Here is a 27235-nt window from a genome sequence, read left to right as displayed (position 1 = left end):
CATTTTTCTTAGCTTTATAAAGTCAGAAAACAAGAAGGGGATAGAGAGCAGTTTCATTTATCTATTTTCTTTCAAGATGCCAAAAAGAGTAGTCAGGTTTTTATTTCACTTCTTATGTTCTGATATCATTTTACTGCTTTTTCTACAAGCAAAACAAATATACTTTTTCTACTCAGGAATTCTGCTAATCCATTAAGTCCAATTCATCTTGTCACCTAGCATTTATTATTTACAGAAGAAAAATGAGTGCTGGCATCCTGGGAAACTGTGGTGGAGATCTGGATTTAGTACAATCCACAGATTTAGGAAACAAACGAGAATTTATTATTCCTTTGAGAAATACTTTGAAGTTCCATATTTTCAAAGATCTTGGAATGGTTCAAAATAAATGCAAGTTGTCTCTGTAAGATGCACAGTAAAAATACGTTCATACATAATTATAGAGGCAGAGTTTCCAGGAATTAACTACCTCATTTCCCTGCTTCCTCGGCATCTAATGAAAAAATCTCTAAATGATCCACATGTTAAGTGGGTGGAGTAAGTCGTCGCCTTGAAAGTTTTAAGAGAGATTTTTCAGTCTCCAAGTAGCCTTATCCTAGTGACTGGGGGGAAGGGAGTGGCCTATGTTATTGGAGAACATGACTGAAGTTTAGATTAGGAAGAAACCTTCAAAATCAGTCATTTCAGACCTCTCTTTTTTAAGGAAGAAAGATGAGATCAAGCATTTCCTTTCTTTTTACTTCTTATACCTCTGAAAAACATGACCAACACCAGCATTTGTGTATAAAGCGGCATGCATTTTGAAACATATTTTGTCAAGTTTTATAAGACATAAGTCATTTTGGAATTTGAACATCAAAAAATGAAACAAGCAGGACCTAAATAAAGGTGGAAAACCCAACCCACATAACAGGAAGCACCAAGGTTGGGGTGTGAATAGCATGAGATCAGAACAAGTAAGAAGTTAATGCATTCATGATACCCCTCCTGCCTTTTCCTCTTGGAGCTACTTCATGGGAAATAGCCTTCCAGCTGAAAAGATACAATCTTTTTAAGAAGAAATAATGTAAGGCACTGTTTAAAAAGAAATTATATCAGAGTCACGAAAACTGTTTCACTGGTAATATTGTTAAAACTACATATAATTAGCATTACCATCCTCTCAAGAAAAGTATGTTAATTAAAGAAAAAAAGGCAAATAATCATAGAATTACCTCTGTGAAATATTTTAGTTATTATACTGTTTTTAAATTCATGTTTACAAAATATCCCATTTATATACTGCAATTGACAATGTTTTATAAAATTGTGAAAATATATGTCAGTTATTCAAAGAGAAAACAGTCTTACAATTCTAAAATACTCATCTTCCCTTATAAGTCCTTACTTGTCCATTTTAAAATTGCAGGTTATAGAAATTGGCATTTTGGGTGTTGAGAGAAACAGGTCCTTTTGAAATTCAAAAGTTAAAAATAAAATGAATGGTGCATTTTTGTCTAAGAAATATTATAAATAATTTAGGGAAGTATTAGAATTTCACAGCTGTTCAGGAAAATCCTCATATTTCCCGAAATAACACCGCACAAACATTTAAGAATTTTAGATCCATCATCAATCCCAGACTGCTGCTGGTAGGCTGGCCAAATCACTGCTGTGTTTTAAAAGCCAAAACCTCGAGTCAACCTGAATTTGAAGAAAATCCCATTGCAGACTGCAGAGAGGTACTGCTAGAGGAACATTCATGGACATGAACTGAACAAATGAGTGAAACTGCCACCATACCAAAATTAGTGGAAGGAACCAGTGTTTCCAGCAAATGATAACAGAATATTTGCTTGATATTCAACTGAGATTCTGATGCATATTTAAGCAGGCTCATAATTTAAATCCTGACTAATCTCTAAGATTGCACATTGCTCATTTAGTTTTCATTAGTCAACCTGGCAGCTTTCCATGCTCATTTAAATTTCATTTTACCTCTGTAAAAGTATTAGGAGGTAAACAATATACAATGTAATAGCAATACAACACCATTGAGAATGAATTGGTGGCCCCACTGTAGATTGACTTGGGTTTCATTCCCCGAGGCTGTATATCATTCTTATCTTATCAAACATGGCCTGCTCAAAACTCTTGACTCATCCGTAAATATATAAGTGCACGTGTACATACTAACACAGACATAAAAAATGAAGAGCAAAACAATACACAGAGTGCTGTTCCAGTTATGCATTACTGCATGTTAAAGCACCCCAAACTTATTGGCTTAAAACAATAAGATATTATTATCCCTAGTGGTTCTGTGAATTTTCTGGACTCAGGAAATTCTTGGGTTGCGTTAGATGAAGCTGGGGATGGTGTCATCATGTCAGGTCAGGTCACCCAAAAGCTAGGAGAATTTGTTGGCCCTTTGCTAGGAGTTAAGCAAGCACTGCTGTCTGAGAGCCTACACATGACCTCTGCACGTGGGTTGGGCTTCTCACTTCATGACACTGGGTTCCTGGAGAGAGCATCCCAAGAGCAACTATTCCCAGATACTCAGGTGGAAACTTTAAAACTTCTTATGAACAAGCCTAGAAAGTATCAAAATGTTACTTCTGCCATGTTCTATTGGTCAAATAATCACTAAAGCCAACTTAGATTCAAGGGAAGGCAAATTCTACCTCGTGATGGGAGTGGCAAAATCATATTTCAGGGGAGCATGTGAGGTGGGAGATATTAATGCAGTGATTTTTGGAAAACACAATCGGCAATAATGCAAATAGGACACTGGAAGTAAGATGAGTGTGGATTAAGGTGCAAATACTGTCACTTTGGACATTCCTTACAAGCTAGTTGTTTTTTTTTTTATGAAGTTTTCAAATCCTCCATATTTTCTGCACTGTTTTAATCAATACACTAGAAGCTTCAAGTAGAAATTTACTACAATAGCAGCATGAAACTGCACATTTTATTCTGAATTTACAATTAAGGAAATGGCAGAATAGAGGAAAAACTCTTGCTGAAACATGATCTTATCTGTAAAACAACACATCCAAGTAAAATGTATAAAGTTCAAAAATCAAAATCAAAATGTCTTCCTGTTTTTATCTTTTCGATAAATCATGTTCCCGTTTACTAAATCAATTAAAGGATGATAAATTCCAAGGTTTATCTACTTTTTTTTTTTTTAGAGAGCAAGAGAGAGAGAGGAGCGGGGAGGGACAGAGGGAGAGGAAAAGAGAGGATCTTTTTTTTTTTTAAGATTTTCATTTATTTATTTATTTATTTGACAGAGAGAAACACAGTGAGAGAGGGAACACAAGCGGGGCGAGTGGGAGAGAGAGAAGCAGCCTCCCCGCGGAGCAAGGAGCCCGATGCGGGGCTCGATCCCAAGACCCTGGGATCATGACCTGAGCGGAAGGCAGACGCTTAATGACTGAGCCACCCAGGTGCCCCGAAAGAGAGAATCTTAAGCAGACTCTACACCCAGTGCAGAGCCTGTCACGTGGCTTGATCTCACTATGGTGAGATCATGACCTGAGCCAAAATCAAGAGTCGGATGCTTAAACCGACTGAGCCACCCAGGTGCCCCAAGAACCATTCTTAATAACGTATCCAACTGAGATGCTGAGGAAAGACAACGTCCAGGGAGTTCCTCCCTGGAACCATGATGAGTGGTCAGAGCTGCCCAGCCCAAGGCATAGTCAGATGGTTTTCCATGTTATAATTCCAGTAGCTATTTTATTGTGGCCTGGGAACTCCAAATGGAGATATTAGAATGATCATTTTAAAGTTTCTAGATATAAATAATGTAACTTGTAAATTAATTAATAAATAGTAATTTGCCATGTCCACACGAGGTGGACATTGGTCTAGTGTGTGCCTATTTTATATATTTCAAACTGTAATTCATCTCTAAAGAAGTTATATAGTCTCATCAAAAGAATAATAAAATAAAAATAAAATAAATTTTGTTATCTTTAATAAAAGAATTAATCTTGAGCTGTTGGTGTATTTGCTTCCTTTTTTTGTACAAACAACACATCTTCATTCTTCAATCTTCAAAAATGATACTTATTCATTCCCAGATACAGATTGTATCTGTGGAGATACCATCATTAAGAGATTGTACATAGTTTCTGGCTCATGAAGTTTACATTCCAGCGCAACAAACAGGAAATAATAATAGAGTGTGAGAAACACGAGGGCTGGGGAAATAAGTGTACTGTGAAAACATGGGAAATGACAATTACCCTGACTTAGAAAGGGCAGAGATTGGAGAGAGGACTAGTGTCCTCCTGGAAGAAGTAATTTGACCAGCGGGATAAGCAGGATTTATTTAGGTGAAAGTAGCAGTAACAGTGTTCCAGACAAAGGGAAGAGCAGGTGCCAAAGGTCAGAGGATAGAGAGAGCAAGATAAAAACAAAGATTTTAAAAAAGAAGTTCTGTTTGGCCAGGCTGCGGGAGAGGAAGAGGAAGGATGGATAGAGGATGTAAGTAGTTTCAATCATTTTAATTACTTTCTACCTTTTCCAGCAAGTAATTGGGAATCGTTGAAGGATTTAAGCAAGAAAATGATATAATGAGATATATTTGCATTTCAGAAAAAACAGCAGAGTTATAGAATGGAGAAGAGATCAGAAGAGGCTTGAAGGGAGGCTAGGAAACCATCCAATCTCTAAAGAATGATAGCTCTCACAAAAGTGTAGAGGAAATGAAGAAAAGTGGTAGAATTTTCAAAATACAGTATTTAGGAAATTGACTCTAAGGCTTTGATGACTGATTAAAATCAGGGGGTGAAAAAGAAAGAAAAGTTTTTGAACTCTCTTTAGACCACTCGGCCACGCTACCTGAAAAGTTTTTGAACTCTCTTTAAAATGAAACCCAGTTTATCTTACTCTTTAGTGAAGGATTAAAGTTTACAAAAAATAATGTTTTATTAATTTATATAATGAGAAATGTAAATTTTTATATGGGAACAAGGATCTTAAGACAATCTATGAAAATCAGTTGCTTCGTTTTGTAATCACTTATACAGAAAAAATATTCATTTAATTTCTGTGTAAATAGCCTAATCATAAGACAAATACCTAGAGTATTTTAATCCATTCAATTTGCCAGTAAGATATGCAATTTGAAAAACAGGGGAAAAAAGAATTAGATAAAAAATATCCAATATTGGTGAAAATTTCGCAGTATTCTAACTTTCTAGTTTCTTCATTATTCACACTCACAGTGAAAGAAAAATAAAATCTTATGTAATTTAAAGATACATTAACTAAAGTTGCATATTGACTTAGAGGAAAAAGGACTTAGGGCTACTTAAAGTAATGCCATCCAATGGAAACAGAAGGCAATAAAAGCCACTAGAGCAAGGCGCAAATACTAGCCACATAAGTAATATTAAAGTTAAAAAAGAAAAAAAGAAACAGGTGAAATTAATGTTCATGATTTTTTTATAGAACTCAGTATATCCAAAATATTATCATCTCAACATGGAATTTATATAAAATATTTATCAGCAATTTTGTATTCTTTTTGTACTGCCATTGAAATCTGTTCTGTATTTTACCCCTAGCACATCACATTTCAAATACTTAGTAGCTACACGTGGCTAGTGGCTATCCTATTAGATGGTGCAGTTCTAGAAGGCAGGGAAACCCACCAAGAGGCTGCTTGCTCTCTTACTATGCCGTTACAAATTTAGTAGAGAGGGCGCCTGGGTGGTTCAGTTGGTTAAGCGACTGCCTTCGGCTCAGGTCATGATCCTGGAGTCCCGGGATCGAGTCCCGCATTGGGCTCCCTGCTCGGCGAGGAGCCTGCTTCTCCCTCTAACCCTCCCCCCTCTCATGTACTCTCTCTCTCTCATTCTCGCTCTCTCAAATAAATAAATAAATCTTTAAAAAAAAAAAAAACAAAAACAAATTTAGTAGAGGGTCACAAGGAGTAAAGGTTAAAAAATTTTTGTGGGGCACCTGGGTGGCTCAGTCGATAAGCGTCTGCCTTCAGCTCAGGTCATGATCCCAGGGTACTGGGATCGAGTCCCACATCGGGCTCCTTGCTCCGCAGGAAGCCTGCTTCTCCCTCTCCCACTCCCCCTGCTTGTGTTCCCTCTCTCTCGCTGTGTCTCTCTCTGTCAAATAAATAAATAAATCTTTAAAAAAAAATTTTTTTTTGTAAAATCATTTGGATCGTTGTTTTGTTATGGAGATGTGGCCATGAGAACAAAAGGTAAAGTTAAGACAGAGGAACTGCAAATTGCAACTTTGCCGATAAGGGGACAGGAGTCAACAAAAGTTTTAAAAAATGGAATATGCATTCAAAAATCCAAAATCCCAATAAACTTTCAATATCAAACTTTAATCCATTTAAAATAACTCATTTAAATACAGCCTGTTAACGCTTAATTTAAAAATCTCCTGGCAGCGACTTCATTTGGAATTGGCAGCTTTTTTTTTTTTTTTTTTGACACCAGTAGTTCTATAAATCCACGGCAGAGCATTGCAAACCAGTTTCCATCTTGATTTAGTGCTGTTTTAAGTTTATAAGAAAAATGTCACTATGTAAACAACAGACATTTTGATTAAACACTACAGTTCTTATTTTGGCTGTTAAATCAATAATGCAGCTGAATTGAAAGTAGTTTACATTCCCTCCAAACTGGGCTTCGGCTCAGCTAGTATTGTGCTGACATCATTTTCCAGCAAGATCTGGCCACTCTCAGCAGCTGGGTCAGAAATAATCCTTTACAAACAACCAAATAATTTTCAACCTTAACACATTTCAAGAAGAGGGTCTTACAAATGCCTGTGCTTAAAATAGGGCAGTCAATCCAAAAATAGCCTCTCATCTAATGGGTAATTTACTAGTAAAAACTTTTAAGGTAATTTAAACAAACATAGAAGACAAAGGTCTTTGGGGACATTATTTTTTTCACTTCAACAGAAATTGACTTTGGGAGTGCTCTCCTATTTTCTTTTCTACAGTAGCTTAATTAATATGTAACTGGGAGCAATGCTTCTCAAATTTGTTTTGGTGGCCGAGGACCTGAAAGCCATTGTGCTTTCTCCCAAACTTTGAGCCCACAGAGAACGTCATCAATACTATTTAATTATACTATACAAACTAAGAATACCTTAAAAGAGAAAAAATAAGACCGCATTATATATCTGAAACATAAAACCACAACTACTAGCACATATAAACCATGAGAAAGGGGGTAGTTAAACAGATCACAATAGGCCATGCTGAGATTCTCAGAGAGCATTAATTTACAACTTGAATATTCAAGGTCAGCAACCAAAAGTTAAAGAAAAATATATGAAACAAAAATGCTAAAATGTATTCAATACCACCCAATAACCATTATTTTATGTGATTCACTGTGATTCCATTTCCCCAGCAAGACACCGTCATCTAGCTGGCTGAGCAAAAGTATTCTAGAGCCTCTGTTTAAGAATCAGTAACTCAGAACTTTTAACTACGAGACTTCAAATTGCTTACCTGTAGAAATTCTCTAACATTAGATCCCAGGACACGCAAGATTGTATCATAACCAGACTCTTGACAAAAGACAAAAAACATCTTCCCGAACATTTGGAGGATTTCCCCAGCATTGAGATCTATTTATAGGTTTGGGAGAACAACAACAATAAAACATATTACAGCTAGAATATTGTTAATGGGAAGAATGAAAATAGGTGCATAATTAAAAAATTAAAATATCCTCAATTTTTGCGCAGGTAGACATTGATCACAAGAAAAAAATTCTGACCTGAACAATACAATGAAATCTGTGAAGACAAAATATTGACAGGTCAGCAGTGTAGATGTGTACCTACGTGCAAAACAATCAGTTTCTCAGCTTTCACAACAAACTACTTTATTAATTTTGAACTTTTTTAAACCTATATTTAATGTATTAACTTATTTTTTCTGAAAAACACAGAAAAAAAAACAAGAATGCACATGACAGTATGTTGGTGAAAAATGTCTTTCTTAATGTAAATATGCATATTTAATAAATTGGTTACATATAATATGTACCCCAATATCCTGCTTTTTTCTTAATGTTCAATTATTAATATTTCCTAAAATCTTTACATTTTTTCTGTAATATCCATTTTAACTGCCATCTCATTAACTTAGGGACACAACAATTTATTTAACCAATCCACTCTTATCAAAAAGGTAGACTTTTCCAATTTTTGATAATACAAGTTATCCTGAAATGAAAATATACATAAATCTTAATGCAAATAGATCTAATAATTCCTTTAGGAAAAATTCCTAAAGGGTTTGTACATTTTTAAGAGACTTTGACTAATGATGCAAAATTATTCTCTACAATGTTGTCTTAATTTACCATCAGATTAACAATGTGTGCGATTTCTTGTTTAACTCTACTTTTGACTACACTAGACGCTTAATTTTAAAAATTACCAAATCTATATGAATAAAATTTCATATTTGTTTCAGTTTTGATTACTAACGAGGCTGAATATTTTTATTATTAACAAATTACCATTCTTTCTTTGTAATTCTTGTATTCTGTAATAGGTATTTGCTCTTCTAGTTATCAGTGGCAAAGCTAAAAAGTTTCTTTCTATTCTACCCAAACTGTGGCCAAGTTGTAAATTAAGCACAAGAGAATAATTTTGAGAACAACTTTTTTCCCCATGAAGCTGTTTTTGAACTTTGCCTACTTTGCATGAGCTTTCCCTGATGTAGACCTGTTTCTTGTTTCTTTTACCAATAGTTAATGGAACACGAGATTGCAAGAGAGGTTTGGGGACAATATTTTCTGCATACTACATTTTTGTAATTACTGTGTTGTTGACACCATAACTGAAGTTATTATTACATGAAGTCTCAATAACTTTTTTCCACCCCAACACATGGTTTTCTGTGAGGGCATGCAGAGAGCTTCTCCACTCTCTAAAGAGCTTGTGAAGGAAAACTAGGACTCAGGAAAGCCTGAGCCTTCCCTCCACTGTTGTGCAGTGTACAACCTATGGAACTATACAATGGGATCTTGGTTCATGCATTCCTCTGGGCTTCTATGTATAACTTAGCCAAAGAAGGAAAGTCACATTCAACTTACTGAGGACTTTGCTTGCAGCAGCAACCAAATCATAAGTTTTAGAATCATCATATATTATTCTGACAAGAAATTGTCCTTCTTCATCTAACTGTGCCTCTTTTCTGGAAAACAAAAACAGACAGGAGGCAAATGCTGAAATAAAAAAATAGCTACTATAGCTAAAACTATTGTATAAACGATGGTTTGACACCTGAAATGGGATGTTTTTGGCAAATTTGTTTAAATCAATGCCATTTGCCTAAAAGTCTAATGATTAAGAAGAAATTATTTCACATTCTCCTCCCCAAATCAACATGATATATTTAAGCATAGTTTAGCAAGACTAAGATTTACATAGTACTCTAATGCCCAATACAATGCCTGATATTAACTATAATCAAGAAATAACTTTTGGGGGGGTGCCTGGGTGGCTCAGTTGTTAAGCGTCTGAATTCAGCTCAGGTCATGATCCCAGAGTCCTGGGATCGAGTCCCACATCGGGCTCCCTGCTCGGCGGGAAGCCTGCTTCTCCCTCTCCCACTCCCCCTGCTTGTGTTCCTGCTCTCGCTGTCTCTGTCAAATAAATAAATAAAATCTTTAAAAAAAGAAAAAAAGAAAGAAAGAACTTTTGGTTCAACAAATAGTCAGCAAATATCAGTTGAGTCCCTCTCTGTGCCAGGCATGGTTTCAGGCATTAGGTATCGAGCGTTTAGCAAGATAAACAAAAATACCTGACCTCTTGCGACATATGCATTCTAGGAGGGGAGACAGACCAGGCATGTAATAAGTAACATATAATGGTAAGTAGTTTGAAGAAAAATAATGACAGGTAGTGGGGTAGGGAGCTTGAGTACAAAAGCCAAGAAGCTGAGATACTGGCAATTGAGTAGAGTCTGAAGGAAGCTCTGGGAGTGAGCCAGAGCAATGTGGGGAAGAGGGCTAGGCAGGAGCAGCCTGGGGCACTGGGGGGACCAGCAGAGGCCAGTGTGGCTGGAACAGGCGTGGGGGCAGAGTAGCTGTAAGGGAATGGGTCAGAGTGGTAACAAGGGGCCTGGGTGGACATTAGGATGACTATGGCATTTACTTGAAAGAGATGGATGGTTTTTGCCTTTGTGACCCAAGAGCGAGAGGAACAGACCTATGTTAAAGGAATCAATCCTGCTGTTTCACTGAGACTGGACCAAAAGGGTTTAGGAGAGAGCAAGGAGACCAGTGAGGAGGCTACTGCCAACACTCAGGCGAGAAAGGCTGGTAAGTTGATTCAGAGTGGAAGCAGTGCAAGGAGGGAGAAGTGGTCCAAACTGAATATATTCTGAGGGCAAATTCAACATGATTTGCTGGTGGATTGGATACAGGATGTGAGAAGAGGACAGGACACACAGATGACACTGAGGTTTTGGCCTGAACAGCTGGAAGGATATCGTCACCCATGGCTGAACTGGAAAAAGCTGTTGGAAGTGGACTGGAGCAGGGGCGGATTAGATCAAGGGTTATGTTTTAGGGGCGCCCGGGGGACTCAGTTGGGTAAGCATCCAACTCTTGATTTCAGCTCAGGTGTTGATCTCAGAGTCATGAGTTCAAGCCCCACCTTGGGCTCCAAGCCCAGCATGGAGTCTACTTTAAAAAAAAAAAAAAAAAAAAGAGTTATGTTTTAAACATATTAGGTTTGAGGTGCCAAGTGGTTGGATAAAATCTCCTAACATATCCTTAGCTTATTAAATACAGTAGCTCAAAATATATACAGTATTCATGAAAGGAAATTATACTTACCATTTTTAATGGTTGTCATGATCACAGAAGTATTTTTATCTTGATAAAATTTGGATTATTTTTCTCAAACAAGTGTCCAAAGGAGAAATCTATTATTCAAAATATTGCCAGCTGTAGAAGAGAACTGACAAGTTTGCTGATATCTTTTCCAGTGTTAAAAATCACAAATAGGTGGAGCTTGGAAATCCATCTGACTCTCAGTCCAATTCATCTAAATCCCTGTAGGCTGCCAGGAGAATGCAAGACAAACCAGCCACTATCATCAGGTGAACTTGCAACACAGTAGCTCGAATAGCTACTCATGAAATGCTGCCAAGGCAGGCCACAGTCCCTTCCTCTCTCTCTCCGGGCTAGAATACCAGCATCTGCTCAAGGGAAGAACTCCAAATGGTGCCATGGATTAGGTCCAGGGGGCATGGAGATATTCTTTAAAAGTACCCTGTGTGCTTAAGGGCGTACCATTTATTTGCCTGCAGTTGTGCATAACGTTGCATGTAAAAAAAAAAAAAAAAAAAGAACCTGATTTTGGTAGGCACAGAGATCTGAATTTCAGAGCCCAGAATTTACCAGCTGAATGAACTTGGACAACTCACACAAAGCACATGAACATTAAACCCCCACTTTTTAAAAACAAGAGCAGTAATATAACCCAGCTTCCACATTTTAAGAGATACAATGTGCAAAAATATGTTCTAAGCTGTTGAGGAGTGTATGTGTGTGTGTGTGTGTGTGTGTATTACTAATGGCTATAGTGCTTCCCATGTCTACGTATTCAAAAAATTAAAGAGCTGTATATAAGAAGTGGAAGTCTTCCTTTTGCTGAACTTACATAGCTATTAAATGAAGGGAACACATGTTCCAAACCTCAAGTCTTTTTAATACCAAAGGTCAGTGAAATATCCCCAAATTATGAAGATGTAATGTACAAACACTGACTTATCTCTTGATAAATGCTATTATGTGTCTTATACATTCTAATTTCTAATTGTATAAAAATATAAAATATAGGCAGGGAAACCTTTTAAAGAATCCTCCCCTATCCCAATAACCACTGCTAATACTATATTTGAGTTGTTCATGCTTGAATATACTTGTATGGATGACACACACAATTATGCTGCCTTAAAAATCTCCTTTTTTGACTTAGTATTTGATGGATATCTCTTCATTTCATTCAATACATTTCTATACTTTGCATAAAATTGCATTGTATAGACATATTGAAGTTTTAGTAGATACTGAGATTTCTTTTTTTGCAAGTATAAACAATGTTGTGATGAGTATCTTTGTACCTATTAACTGTATTTCTATGTAAAAACGGAATCAATTCCTAGAAATGGGATTGCTGATTTGAAGGATATGGATAGCCTTATTTTTCTCACTTTGCCACTAACATTTTATTACAAAATAGCATTGGTCAACAGATTACAATTTTGAATGCCCTCTAATTTAGGGCATTCTAATAAAATATAGATACATTTTAATTAAATATATAATAAAGTATAAATTAATCTATGTTCTCACTGTGCCCTCTTTTCTCTCTTCCAACTGGGATAAATCAGATGACATAAATTTCTATAATAAACTCAGTTCCTCACAAACACTCACCAACCCATAACAATAGTTAAATGAATGAGGTACAAACAGAATACTCAATCCCTCTGCATAAAATAGAAGAATGGCCAGTTCCCTAGAAAACCCCTAACCATGAGTCAATGCATTCCTTCTTTCTTTTCTCTTGTTTTAATAAAATAAACTCCCTTATCTTTTAAGCTTTACTTCCTGAAATGATCAGCCCAATGTGCTCCCTGGAGGGAGGCTGAAATATAAATTAAACAGTAGTACATGGAAGGAAATAATCATCTTCTTTGAAAAATGTCACACTAAATTCTAATGAATTATTTAAAATACTTAGGATTCCTTATTTACATTTATCTTAGAAATCTTTTGGAATTTTGAGTGGCTCTTTAATTACTCTCCCCCCACCTCACCCCAGAAAGGGGTATTTTGCCACAAATATTTGAGCACCTATTATGCCCCAGGCACTTTTCTAAGTACTTTTAATATATTAATGAAGGAAATAAAGATCCCTGCCCTCAAAGAACTTACATTTTAACTGGTAGAAACAATGAGCAATAACTATATACTCAAATTTTATAACCTATCTTGAGGTGATGAATGTTACAAAACAAAGTAGATGAGGATAAAGGGATGAAAGTAGGGATGTAGGAAGAAGGGGAAGGATACAGTATTAAAATAATGATTAGGGGCGCCTGGGTGGCTCAGACGGTTGAGTGTCTGCCTTCGGCTCAGGTCATGATCCCAGGGTCCCGGGATCAAGTCCCGCATCGGGCTCCCTGCTCCTTGGGAGCCTGCTTCTCCCTCTGCTTCTCTCTCTCTCTCTCTGTCTCTCATGAATAAATAAATAAACTCTTTAAAAAAATAAAATAAAAAATAAAATAAAATAAAATAAAATAATGATTATGAGAGGCTTCCTTGGAGAAGTTAATTTCCCAGCAAGATTTTAGGTGGTAAAATTGATCTCCATGACCTAGTCTTTCTGGACCCATTTTCCTTTCTTCTGTAAATCATTCTTCATCTTTTTCCCTCTTTAGGGGAAAGGAGAATTTACAGTGCAAAAGGAGTAGTATGCAAAAGAATTAATTTCAGGCAATAAGATCAAAGAAGCTACTAGAAATACCTTCTCAATGTGTCTTAATTCTCAATACTACTTTTCTTCTAACTTCTGGACAAATTTGTATTTGTTCAGACTTTATGCTGTCAAATGATTTAGCCTCCAGAGGGTGCAGAGATGATAATAACCATCTCTCAGATACATCTTGAAGATATATCTTCCACTATTTTTTGAGGGAAGCTTCAGTGGGCCTCCTTCTAACATTACACTCTTCCTTTGCTCCTCTTGTAGATGTTTTTTTCCCTCGCTACTTAAAACCACAGAGGATAACCAGCAAAGAAAAGCTGGGAAGTAAGCTAATATTCAGATTACATAAACAATTTCTATAATTCAGGTAATATTAGCTCACCTCATAATTCTCCATAAGTTTCTAGCTTTTTTCTTAAAAGCAAAAGTAAAGGATGCTTCAAATATATAGATACAACATTTCTAACAATATTTAAGGTTTATTTTCTTGCTGTCAAGAAATTTCTTTTGTGCTTAAATTATCCAAATTCAGCCAAGTACATTAACCCAATTTTCTAGATTCACTCACCTTTCAGAATATATTTTGAGCATTAACTTTGTTTAAATTGTTGTATACACAAAGCAAGGATGTAATTCCCTGTTATTTAAATTATATTTAGTTTACATGTGAAAAAAGCCAGAGGTTGATCTGCGAAACAATTTTAAATTTTCTCAAAAATGAAAGATTTTGGACATACTTTTTTTCCCAATAACTCTCACAACAATGTTGTGATGAGTATCTTTGTAGCTATTAACTGTATTTCTATGTAAATGGAATGACAGCAAATATCATATGAACCCAGAAGTAAACTGGATTAAAATATATTCAATAGTGTTCATTTATGAAATGCAACCGATAGAACTATTATCATCATATATCCGAGTTTGTGTTATTATATCCTGCTGCTTCCTATTATTTTAAATATCTCTTGGATAACCCCAAAGAATACAGTCTTCCCCCTCTTTCCAAACAGTATCGCTTGCAGTAGTTTGTGTTATCTTTACCTATATACTCAATAACTGTATTTGGGCTAAGCATTACATTTTTCTACTTGGTGCATTATTCAATAAAAGAAGTCAGCATACGGTAAGACATATTAAGAGATTTATTTTTAAAGTGGCTTAAATGAGGTTGGATGAAGTGGGGAAAAAAAGGCCCTTTCTTTGGTTAACAAGTAAACCTAGACAGAGAGAAACTCATCTGGTTTCATCTGTACCGCAAGTCAGAGTGTTTTCTCACGCAGCATGCAAAAGAAGCAGCTAAGCTACTTCCATAGGAGGCTGCACTAAGCTTGGGCAGGTTCACCTCTCAGTGTTTCTGTTTCTTCATCTGTAAAATAGAGGAACAGCAGTACTTACCTGGAGTCCTGTTGGATGGCAGAATTAGTCTACATAACAGATTTAGAATAGTGTCTCCCACCCATTTAATGCCCAATACAGCCAACCGGCAATATTTTAGTTGTTGAAGAAGAGGAAGGAGGAGGAAGACAAACTGGTAAGTGGAGAGGAAGAGAAGGAAAGAAATGACAATCAAATATTGGGAATTTGTATTCAGCATCAAAAATGTCAAACTAAAGGTGCACTTAATTTGTTGATTTGATGGTAAGTTCTCTTAATTCAAATAGCCAAGAACAAATAAGTCCTGTCTCCCCTAAGGACTTTAAAAATAAAAGACCAAGCTCTCACCTAGAGATGGAATAAGAAATCATCATGTTCCATATATTTGTAGCCACAGCAAGTGTTTAAAAATTAAGTAGGCACACATGAACAATTTTCCTAGTAGCCATTTCCCTCCTTTTAGTGATGGCTATTTAGTGGAATATAAATTGATCATTTATTTACACTAATTACCTTTCCCCAAAAGAGTAGTAGGTATTTTTACTGTGGTGTTCTGTGGTTTTGGCTTTTGCCTTTTGCTTTTCTAATCATTGGTGCCTAACCCAAGTGCTGGAACATGCACTCAATAAATGTATGAATCTTTTAAAAGAAGTGAATGTATTAATTAAACCCATTTCCCTCACATGTTTCTAAATGCCTATTAAAAATCAAGCAATCAAACATTACTGGCAAAACTGAGCAGTTTGTTTTCAAGCTACTATTTAATTTTTAAAGACTAGGTACACAATTTGTCATAAATATCCAGGCAGCATTTCTCATAACTCCATACTTAAGGAGTTAATCCTTAACTGTGAAATGTGAATGTACAAAAAACTGAATTCATATTCTGACACTGAATTCCTGCTGTTATACACTTTTCAGATAAGTTTAGTGTACTAGAAGGACCTGACTTTTAAGTAAAGAGGTTTCTCATAGAGGTAAGAAAGCAGGTGTTCTATGATGTAGACCCTGAATACAGGCATCTTAAAAATAAAGTCTCAAAATAGGGTCTGACCTCAGAAGGAGAAGGTGAGCACACATCAAACAATCAACCTGACCAGTTATCTTTGAAAACCATTATCACAGAACATGTTTAATTAAAAAACAGAATGTAGATGTCATCTTGACAATAGCCCCAAGATGGTCTATTTTAGTGTACAGTAAGGACATCATAAATGCTGAGTTGTGTCCAACCAGTACTAAAATTGAAATCCCCCACTTACAAAACACAGATAACTCTATATAATATCTAAAAAGTTAAAAATTCACATTGTTTTTTTTCTGAGTGGTTGTGAAGTATTAATGACCTCTCAATTTTCAGTAGTGGATTCACACTAGGTCTGAATCTGCAAAGGAGAAACTCTGGATTGAGGCAGCTGCTGAGGGGAGAAGGGGAGAGATGGGTCCTTTAAATGCAGCGATGGCTTCCTGCTTGGAGTCTCTTTCAGTTAATAAAGGTCCCTCCTTAAGGCAATGTGTTCACTCATCCAAGTACTATAAACAGTAACAGTAAATGCTGTCAAGAGTGACACATATTGAGGCAAAGTGACATCCTCTTGATATATAATTGCATTTTCTTTCTTTGTACAGATTGCCACAGAGTATCATTAGTAACTGCCCAAATTCTGAAGGCACATCCATAAACATCTCATATGAGGCATTTTCAGTAGCTTCATCAGACAAATGAATTCACTTAGATCTTTGTGTGTGCACTTCATCATGAACTCACCTTGTGACCTGCTGAGTCACAGCTCTTCTAAAAATAAATGGGTTGCTCAAAATTTCTGAAGCTCTGGTTTTCTTTAGTAAATGTGCTAGTTGGTGAATAAAACCACCTCTAAAAATGTCATAGCCAAAATCACCTGTATAAGTGCTTGAAAAGCCCAGGAAAACAAAAACAAAAATGAGTAGTACTAATACACATGCATATTGCCCAGGCCCATGCTAAACTGGCTGCCTTTGGAAAGAAGGTTCTTCTCTTTGGGGGAAGGCACATAATATAATCATTGCAAGCCTACCTCTGTTCAAATCCTTGCTGTGATGATTAACAGCTGAGTGATTTGACACAGGGTTTTAAAGTCTTGAAGGCTCAGTTCCCTTACTTACAAAACAAGGACAATGAACAACTCTATTTTCTCTGGTGGTTGTGAGGATTAGGTGAGACAATGAGTATAAAGCACTTTTCAATAGTGGGGACTGGGACTGAGGAAGCTTATGGTAAGTGTGCGGTATATATGAGCTGTTACGTTCAAAACTGAATGACATGATGAGCATTCTCGTCTGGGTTTTACATTTAATTTCAGTATTACAAACATTTATCTACAGATTATAACACTGACTTTAAACAGCACTATATCTACCCAGCTTTTAGACACTTGCTAAAGGATTCAGTCTTGTCCTGAATCCAATCCAGTAGCTGGTTTTTGGTATATGAAATTGGTAATTCAACAGTAGTGTTTTCAATATTCTATTATATACATACACAGAGGGAGATGACACAAAAGAACTCTGACTCTTCCAAAAGGAGCTGCTATAATATACTACTCTATCTTCTGCCTTTGCTGATATTAAAAAAAAAAAAAAAGTCCATTTCAACAGAGTTTATATTGTGTTAAATAGTGGTTATAAATGTCATCAATCTGACATACTAAATCCTAGTTATAGAAAAAAAATCTGTGAATGTGTATGTGTTCTACTCCCTGGAAATTAAAAATGTGAAGGATTATATATATAATATATTATATATATAATAACACACCACACATATACACACACACAACACATACACACATACACATATACACATGGGGGAAAGAGAGAGAGAGAGAGAAGATAAAAACCACAATATGCCAGGCTCTTTCTTAGGTAACTGTTACAAAGCCTAGAATCTACTGAGACAAAACAAATATTAATCAATAATAGAAATACATAATTATAAACCCTGGTTTGTACCATAAAGAAAAATCACAGTTTCGGAGGTGAGAGAAGCCTTCCTTTAAGAAGTCACATTTGTTTTGTCATCTCAGAGCTGAAACACATTTCCATTTCTGGGTAGGGGATGGGGAGAGTGAAGAGGAGAATCTGCTAAGCACAGGTGTTATCCAGACACATAATATGACCTCACTGATATGAGGAATTCTTAATCTCAGGAAACAAACTGAGGGTTGCTGGAGTGGTGGGGGGTGGGAGGGATGGGGTGGCTGGGTGATGGACATTGGGGAGGGTATGTGCTATGGTGAGTGCTGTGAATTGTGTAAGACTGTTGAATCACAGACCTGTACCTCTGAAACAAATAATACATTATATGTTAAAAAAAAAAAAAGAAGAAGAAGAAGAAGATAGCAGGAAGGGAAAAATGAAGGGGGGAAAATCGGAGGGGGAGACGAACCGTGAGAGACTATGGACTCTGAGAAACAAACTGAGGGATCTAGAGGGGAGGGGGGTGAGGGATGCGTTAGCCTGGTGATGGGTATTAAAAAGGGCACGTATTGCATGGAGCACTGGGTGTTATGCACAAACAATGAATCATGGAACACTACATCAAAAACTAATGATGTAATGCATGGTGATTAACATAACATAATAATAATAAAAAAAATTCAAAGTCTTCAGGAACTGAAAACTGGCCCATGAGGTTGGAGTGCTGAGAGAAAGCAGGGTATGTGGACTGAAAGGTCCCCATGTTTGAGTGATATGAAAATTGATCACAAAGAATTTCAATAAAACAAAAATTTAATATTTCTTGATTCGACAATGAATGGTAAGTAGATCAGAATATGCAATGGATCCAAAACCACAGTAACAAAGAGGTACAAAAAATACTTCAGAATATTTGCCTTTTACCTGGAATAGAGACTTCTTTAACCTCAATATCTTTCGACAGAAAAAAAGGTGCTCCGTCTTACTAGGCACAAAAACACCATTTTCCCACTGTTTCCTGTTTAATGAACAACGAAGCAAAGAAGCAGATGGAAAAGCTGCAAGTACTCATGTCTTCTGAGTTGTCACCCTCTGAACTGGGCCAGTTATACAGATTTCTTAAAGCCTGTTTTCCTGTTAATGTCTACACACTATCGACTCATAACTATCGCTTTCCAACACACTGAAGAGAAACATGTGCTCAAGTCCCTTTTCCTGCAGAGAGGCAAGAGAGTCGAAAGGACATTGTTCCTTGTAAACAGTAGCAATGTCTAGTTAACATCGGCCACAGCTATGTCTGGATAGGTCAAAAGGGAGAATACAGATTTTCTAATTTTTCCTCTGGCTCTGATGTTAATGAGCAAAGCTCCTTCTCTGAAATACCTAATTAAATATGTTTCTATGATTTTTTGTTCAATTCTCAAAAATTGCAGAAAATATTTGCAAGTATTGCAAGTAAAACAAAGACTTAGCTTGATTTCAGGGGGATACTTCAAATCATCAAAAAAATACCCTGAGATCAGGCTATGACCTGGCCTATCACTTACACATCATGCTGCTCTCCAGACATGGTCCAGGTTCGGGAAAGAGTCTTAGGTGAAGAGCTCACTGGCAGATATGTGGAGGGATTTACATATGCACATCTTTCTCCGAGTAAGAATAACTTCAAATGCTAGTGACCTTATCAACCAAAAGACTGTGCCTACCTCCATCTTTCAGGCTAACTAGCAGGTCTTCCTACAGGAAAAGGTCTTGATCCTAACAATTATCTAATTTACCTATTTTTGTCTGTATATTATTTTTTTATTTGGACCGAGGAAGTTTCTGGGTGTGACAATATGGTTTCATTTTTTTTTTTAAAGATTTTATTTATTTATTTGAGAGAGAGAATGAGAGAGAGAGAGCATGAGAGGGAGGAGGGTCAGAGGGAGAAGCAGACTCCCTGCAGAGCAGGGAGCCCGATGCGGGACTCGATCCAGGGACTCCAGGATCATGACCTGAGCCGAAGGCAGTGGCTTAACCAACTGAGCCACCCAGGCGCCCAATATGGTTTCATTTTTATATGTATATTACATTAGCTCCTATTTCTATCTTAAGAGAAGGGTTTCTATCATCTGGCACCAGAAGAGCAGGGTTGGAGTCCCGACCTTTTAGCTTCCTGTATATAATCCCCTAGGACAGTCCTTTAACCTCTTGGAAGCTCAGGTTTATCACTAAAAATAAACAAACAACAAACAATATTGCACTCACTTATCTGTGGAATCTACAAAGGACAAACTCAGAGAAACGAGTAAAGTGGCGGTTACCAAGGGGTGGGGGTAGGGGAAATGGGGAGCTGTTGTGCAAAGGGTAAGACTGCCAGTTGTAAGATTAACAAGCTGATTATAACTAATAACATTGTATCATATACTTGAATGTTACTAAGAGAGTAGAGCTTAAATGTTCTTACCACAAAAAAGAAATGATAACTGTGTAATAGAAGTAACTAATACTACGGTGGCAATCATTTCACACGTGGCAATCATTTCACACTTAATAAATGTATCTAATCAACACATCGTATGCCTTAAACTTACACAATGTTATGTGTCAATTATATCTCACTAAAGCAGGAAAAAAAATGAGCTGGAAAAGTCTTTCCAATTTCAAATGGGTACTGTTGCACTCAACTGAAATTGCATAGAGGAAAGGACTGGAAATTTTAAACAGTTTTTAAAATATAGAGTACCAGTGATATATAAAAACCTACTTGAACAAGGGTACAGAAAGGTATAGAAATTTAATTGTATGGCCTCATGAATATGAAAATCTGATTAAAATATGACAAAACATAGGGGCACTGGGTGGCTCAGTGGTTTAAGCATCTGCCTTCAGCTCAGGTCATGATCCCAGAGTTCTGGGATCAAGCCCCCATCAGGCTCCTTGCTCAGCAGGGAGCCTGCTTCTCCCTCTCCCTCTGCCTGCTGCTCCCCCTGCTTGTGCTCTCTCTCAGTATCTCTCTCTCCCTATCAAATAAATAAATACAATCTTAAAAAAATAAAATAAATAAAATATGGCAAAACATAGTGCCTTATTTTGCTTGTTTTAATTTTTTTTTTTTGATAAAATGTATATGAGGAGCAAATGCTACATTTTCAAACAATAAATAAGGATTAGGGGAGGGAGGATGAGAAAAATGTAAGATTGATTCCAAAGTGGAAGCAGCATCATGAAAGTAACAATCCTCCCACAATCTGCAGAATGGAGAGGGTGAGTGGGACAAGTCAGACACAGAAAACCCAGTCATAGTGCTGTTAAGAGAAGGACAAAGGAAAGTGTTAGGAGCCAGAATGAAAGAAGAGGAGAGTCTAAGGGGCACTTCAAATTCAAAGAACTGGTACCAGTTGCACAGAATGGACAAAAGAGAAAAACAAGCGAAAATGACAAGGAAGTTACTACTTATCCTAGAGTGATGAGGGAACATTTAGTTTATGCAGACCTCAATGAGCTACTGTTGCTTAAAGGAGAACTTCATATCTTTCAGGTGAGCTGGGGAAGAGAAAAGTTGAAAAATTTTGGTTCTGGATGAAATTAATAATAGTTACCATTTATTAAATAGTTCCTTTTCAAAAACTGTGCTAAGCACTTTCAGATATTTTTCAACATGTTACAACAACTCTATACAATAGGTATTATGTTTTCCTTACTCCGAAAGGCTTAGAAAACTTAGGCAACTTGGGAAAATCACATAACTAGCTTATAGCAAAGCACGTGCCTGTATGAACCATAATGATTAATTTGTGATTAGCAAATTCAACTAGATACATTAATTTCAAAACTGGAAGATAAGCATGTTTCTATGCTTGAGTTACAGGCAGAAATCCTTCCATGTCTGTGTTATAGGCAGAAAATTCAAGAAAAAATAAGACAAAAATATCCTGATAACTCTGAAAAGAGTTAGTAGCATGATAAGATTTTATGTAGAGGCAAGGAGTATATCTTACTTTTCTATCCTCAGTGCCTAAAACACTACACTATGCTCATTAAGACTAAGCTTAACTAGAAAATGAAAAAAAGGAACAAATCAATGAATGAAAAAGTATGCTGCCCTGCTGTGGGTAAATCAGTTAAAACCATACTAAACATATATGAATTCTTTATTCAAGGAAGCTGATTGACAGCCTTCTAGAGGAATTGCTCCAACATGTACCAACTAATGGTGTGATTACATCTTTTCAAATCTCATACTAAAATTTCGATCCAAATATTTATCTCATACCTTTTAGTAAGACAGAGAAGGGCTAAGCCATGTACTGTAAAGCACTATGGAGTTTCATATCTATTTTTAATTTGTTCCTTGGCCTGCTCAACTCGAGGCAAAATAGTTTTTAGGAAGGCATTTTGTTTGCTTGTTTTCGATAAACTTTTAATCATCTTAGATTTTTTTCAGTTTTTTGAATCCATCTTTATGTTTCAGTGAAGTTAAACCAATCTAAAATTGAACCCATTAATTTGATGCAATGATTAGTTTTGCCAGGGATGATGGAAGAATAACAGAAATGATTAAACCAAGTAGTTAGGTGCTTTTCTAATAGCTATATCCTGACTTCATGTTTTCTCTGAAATGATGATTGATTTTTTTCATCACCTTGGGACCACGGCTTCTAGAAAGGACCATGTGAAAATTGAAAAGATACCAACAAAACAAGATTTAAAATAGATTCAGAGGTCTCTTTTTCTTTTTCATATGTATATTTGGTCTAGATCAGAGGTTAGCAAACTACAACCCATGGATTAAATCCAGGCCACTGCCCCAATTGTCCGGTCTGAGAGCACAGAATCATTTTTATATTTTAGACAGTCACATTTTAACAGTTATGTCCATACCTACATAATAACCTCAATATTGACTTTTGGCCTGCAGCACCTGGATTATTTACTATCTGGCCCTTTAAGAGAATGTTTGCTGACCCTTAGTCTAGATTTTTTTTTTTTTCTTAAAAGGAGGAATTTAAAGCCTCTGTGAAATGGTTATATGATTGTAAGAGTGTAAGTGGATACAGAGTTTACAATGAAGCATTTTTGGCTCCTACCACTTAGAATTTGCTGTCTGGAATCTGTTACTTAGGGTTTTATTTGTCATTAAATGTTTGGCATCCTTTCTCATGAAGAATGTATAGCTATTTCCTACTAAACCAAAAAAAAATGTTATATAAAGTTTTATAAATATTGATTTATATAGTTTCTCACAGACCAAAAAGGAAGATGGAGACGTTTGGTACTTACGGAGACAAAAAAAAAAAAAAAAAGTCACACATTTAGTTTTTCATAAAAAGTTAAAACAGAAAGTATATTGTATATTTTGCATATTGAACCATTGGTTACAGTGATCCTTCCCTCCTGGAGTAGAAGATGAAATTGAGAGGAGGCATCAGAATCTTCCAAGGAGCATTTTCAAATTAAGCTCCTCCAAATTCTCCTCTCCTGCCCCTAGGCAGTGAGAATCTCTTTGCTGTGCTAAGCAAATGCTCTTCCAGGGAGTACAAAGTCACCCCTCAGGGGTACTGACTGGGTTGGAAACCAATGAGCTGCTTTAATCCCTCTCAACACAGAAAACTGAACAATGTTCTCTATTCCAGATCCTAAATGCTACTCAAGACAATAAGGGCTCCAACAAAAGGGATGCTCAGACAAAAAAAGGTTAAAGTTAACACCTGCATTACAACACTAGTTTAACTAACAGTATTCCCCTTGCTGGGGTACATAATTGTTGCAGGGGTACATATAAAAAGACCCATATGATTTGTTTCATTTTACCAGAAAAAAAGATTTTGAATGATTTAAATTATCATCACTTGAACAGATTAAGAATACTGTCCAGAAATACTTAGAGATAAATTAGTGAGTTAAAAGATATTGATGTTTAATTAAAAATCAATACACTGTTTTTTAAAGTAGAATGTAACAAAGTTCTTAGCCTACTTTGAGAAAGTTAAGTTCTCACACCAGTGGAATTTGAATATTTTTCGATATTTTGACCTTCTCTGGGGGAAAATGTGGCCAATACAAACAAATCAGTGATAATTTAATTTTTGAAAATTTCTGATACATTTCTCTATAAAGCATATTTTTCATCTTTGTATTTAACAGTGATTTAAGTTGGTAGTGGGTAGGACATACACTCTAAATCTGGTTAAAACACATAATAGCTATTTAGCCATAATAGCTATCTTTTATTGTGCCCTCAAAATTTCAAATATATTGTCATAGCATATTCTCTCAGAAATTTGGAGATTTCTATATTATGGATGAGAAAACATGTGGGTGATATGCATGATGCTTTCATAAATTCACAAAGTGGCTTAAAGATAATCCTATACTTAAATTACAGTCTAAAATCTTGCTTTTGACGTCTGCCTTCTCTATAACTCTAATAAGCATAATAAAAATTATGAAGGCATTAATAAAGTAGATCCAAATCTACTTTATTCAAATCCCTAAGTAAGCTTTAGTACCTAAATACTCATTTGATTCAATCCATAATTTCCAAATCTCCACTTCTCTTTATAATATGTGGATATGCCCTGTGGGTAACATAATTGGCTCATGGAACATGAAACCAGGCTCAACGGTACAGACCCAAGGAAGAGAAAAGTCGCATTCTAGAGCTTAATAGTTAACCCTGGCCGTTTCCATGGAAACTGATATTTAAAAGAAATCATTATCATGTAACTGCATAATAAGACTAGTTAGAATTGATTGCCAACAGTTGCAATGTATTTGGAAAAAAATAGCATGAAAACACCACCTACTTGATATTACAAAATGAAATCAGTGAGGTCAGGAAATGAAAGTAAAGAGTAACAATGTGTTCTCCTCCGCCCACCCAGGTAATCACTTCCTCTACTTCCATTTCAATGTGACCTATTGTCGCTCCATCGCTCCAGGATGAAAACCCTTATACATGGTTTTGGTATAGCTAGTTGGTTGTGCTCATATATACAAGTCAAACGCAAATTTCACCAGAGTAAGAGAAGAAAGAATTTTGTTAGATCGAAATGTTCAACATGCCCGCGGAAATGATCCATCATTCCCACAGGCTTAAAGTCTCAGGTGGCTGTGGTATTTCCGTCCCCATCCAAAGTACCGTCAGCGCTAGACTGAAACTAGGATGCTCTCCTACATGGCAGCCTTCACCATAGCAGAAGCCAAAAAGAAGGGGGAGGGGTAGATTTTGAGAAAATGGAAGAAAAAAATCCAATTTTACTTTATTTCAAATGAGTAAATGCACTTGATTCAGTTGCTCAAGAAATCATCTCAAGAGAAGTGAGTTTTGGCACACTAAAAAGGCTTAACTATTTTATGTGTCTTCGAGGTGTGTAAATTCTAAACGAGCCAAGGTTTCCTGTTTGTTTCTAAGGCCTCAGGCTCTTTGAACGTCGCGGAGGCCTTAGTGGTCCCCGGGGCCCCTCTCCGCGTGGGAGTCGCCCGGCTTGCAGAGGCTCGGAGCCGCCCGGGCGCTGGCAGAGCGTTCCCACGCTCAGGCCGGGTCGGGAGGCCGCGGTGACCCCGGGGGCTCCTTCCCCTGGCTTTCGCCCTCGCAGCCCCGCCCCGGCCGCCCCTCCTCTCCGGGTCCCCGCTCCGGAGCGTGGGAGCGCAGCTGCAGCCGGGAGCGGCGGGCGGAGGCATCTCGGAGGATGAGCGCCCGCGACCCAGGCAGGAAGCGGAGGATGCAATGAGGCGCGGGGGACAGCGCCGGGGCCGCCCCGGGACGCCCCCCACCCCCACCCCACCTCGCGCGCGCACACGCACACACACATACACACACACACACACACACACCCGCACGCACGTACACGCAGCGCGCGTCGCCAGAGCGGGGCCCAAGCTAGAGGGGCCAGTCACTTACTTGATGTCTTCCCACACCTCCGGCCCGTAATTGCGGATCACCAGCAGCTCCAGCGCGTGATTCACAAATCCGTACTGCAGGGACAGGGGAAACCTGAGCGCCAGGGACCAGCGGTGGGTGGGAGGGGGCTCGAGGGTGGGCTGCAGCATCAGCTGTCACAGCTCTGGTTTAACCTTGTCCCCTGCCCTCTGGCTCCGCTCGGTGCGGGGTACTCGGTGCTAAAGAGAGGCATCAGACGCGCGCCACTTCCACCCCAATCAAAGGCCGATCTTTTCCGCCACCGTCCGCCCCGTCGCCATGCCACCTTCTTACCCCTCCGCTCACCTGTCACCGCTCCGAAGCAGGCTGGGCATCCGGGAAAGTGTGGCAAAGGGGACGCGAACCCGGCACATCCCCCGCCACTGGCCCTCAGCCACCCACGCCGGTGGGGTCCGCCTGAGACGAAAAGCCCCCGCGCCTCAGCCGCAAGTCCCCTTCCCGAGCCCGGGAAGTGGCGGCGCGATGCAGAGTGGCGGACCCTCCCCTCAGGAGCGAAGGCACTGACCGCCCCGTCGCGACCCCCAGCGTTCCCACCACCCCTGCCCAGGGCACAGGCAAAACAAAGAGACTGCTCCCGCGACCTGCGGTGCGCTCCCCCGGCCCCCGCGCCAAGCTCGGGTGGCGCGGCCGGTTCCCTTGGGCAACCAGGCCCGGCGCGGCACGGCGTGAGGTTCCTAGCCTGCCCCGGCTGGAGGCACTCACCATGGTGTCTGCGACCCGAGCCGAGGAGGCAGCCCCCACGCAGAGGCACGGCCGAAGGGACCCGGGTGGCGGCTGCAGCAGCGACCGCGCAACAGGACCGCGGCGGCAGCATAGAGCTGGAAGCAGCGCAGAGCCTCGGCCCGCCCTGATTGCCACCACTTCGCAGCCAATCGAGAGTCGAGCCGCTGGAGGCTGGTCGTTGCCTCCCAGTTTTCAACCAGTCAGCGACAGAGGAGGGAATTCGGATGCTCTCTGCGCTGGGGCGCTCCAGTGCCTTCCAGTCCCCGCCCCGGTGACAAGGCTTTCATTTGAGGCCATTACATGACGACGGAGAAGCCCCAGTTTTGCTTCTTGCATGAATTCCGGGGGAGGAAGAATACAGCTGTTGTGGTCCCACCAAATGTATTCTTACCCAAAGGTCTGCCTTCAAGGGTAGCAAAAACTAAGGAGAGAGAGAGAGAAAGAGAGAGAGAGAGAGAGAGAGAGAGAGAGAGAGAGAGTGTGTGTGTGTGTGTGTGTGTGTGTATTGCAACAGACAAGCCCTAAAAAGGAATACACCCTCATGGTCAGCATCCTCATGTTCATCGTCCTCTTGCAGATAAACATTTCCTTTGTGGCTTGATTCCTCAACAGCTTTTGGCAAACTGAAAGCTAATAATACTGAGCTTAACACATACTACTTGTAGTTAATGAGACTAGTTGAGTGAGCCAGCTAAAGTATTCATTCAATTTGATGAGCATGATAATACAGTTTGGTGAGCATCCTGTCAAACC

At 38.3% G+C, this 27235-nt stretch overlaps 1 protein-coding gene across 5 annotated transcripts in view; it reads right to left on the bottom strand.

Annotated features, from left to right (window-relative positions):
* Window positions 1–26622, bottom strand: part of GUCY1B1 (guanylate cyclase 1 soluble subunit beta 1) — a 106111-nt gene extending 79489 nt beyond the window's left edge. For 3 of the 5 annotated variants that reach the window (XM_032413055.1, XM_032413056.1, XM_032413057.1), the window contains exons 1-4: window positions 26462–26622; window positions 25721–25794; window positions 9087–9187; window positions 7487–7605 (exon numbers count right to left, since the gene is read on the bottom strand). In XM_032413055.1, coding sequence (XP_032268946.1) covers window positions 7487–7605; window positions 9087–9187; window positions 25721–25794; window positions 26462–26464 — 297 coding nt within the window. In that variant the 5' untranslated portion in view covers window positions 26465–26622. Of the gene's footprint in view, window positions 1–7486; window positions 7606–9086; window positions 9188–10835; window positions 11062–25720; window positions 25795–26461 lie in introns of those variants that run through there. The other 2 variants (XM_032413054.1, XM_032413058.1) reach the window with 2 other exon arrangements.
* Window positions 26623–27235: the final 613 nt, after the last annotated feature.

This window comes from Phoca vitulina, unplaced genomic scaffold (assembly GCF_004348235.1).
Source record: "Phoca vitulina isolate PV1807 unplaced genomic scaffold, GSC_HSeal_1.0 scaffold14, whole genome shotgun sequence".
Classification (NCBI taxonomy): domain Eukaryota; kingdom Metazoa; phylum Chordata; class Mammalia; order Carnivora; family Phocidae; genus Phoca; species Phoca vitulina.
This window is presented reverse-complemented; position numbering and strand designations above follow the sequence as displayed.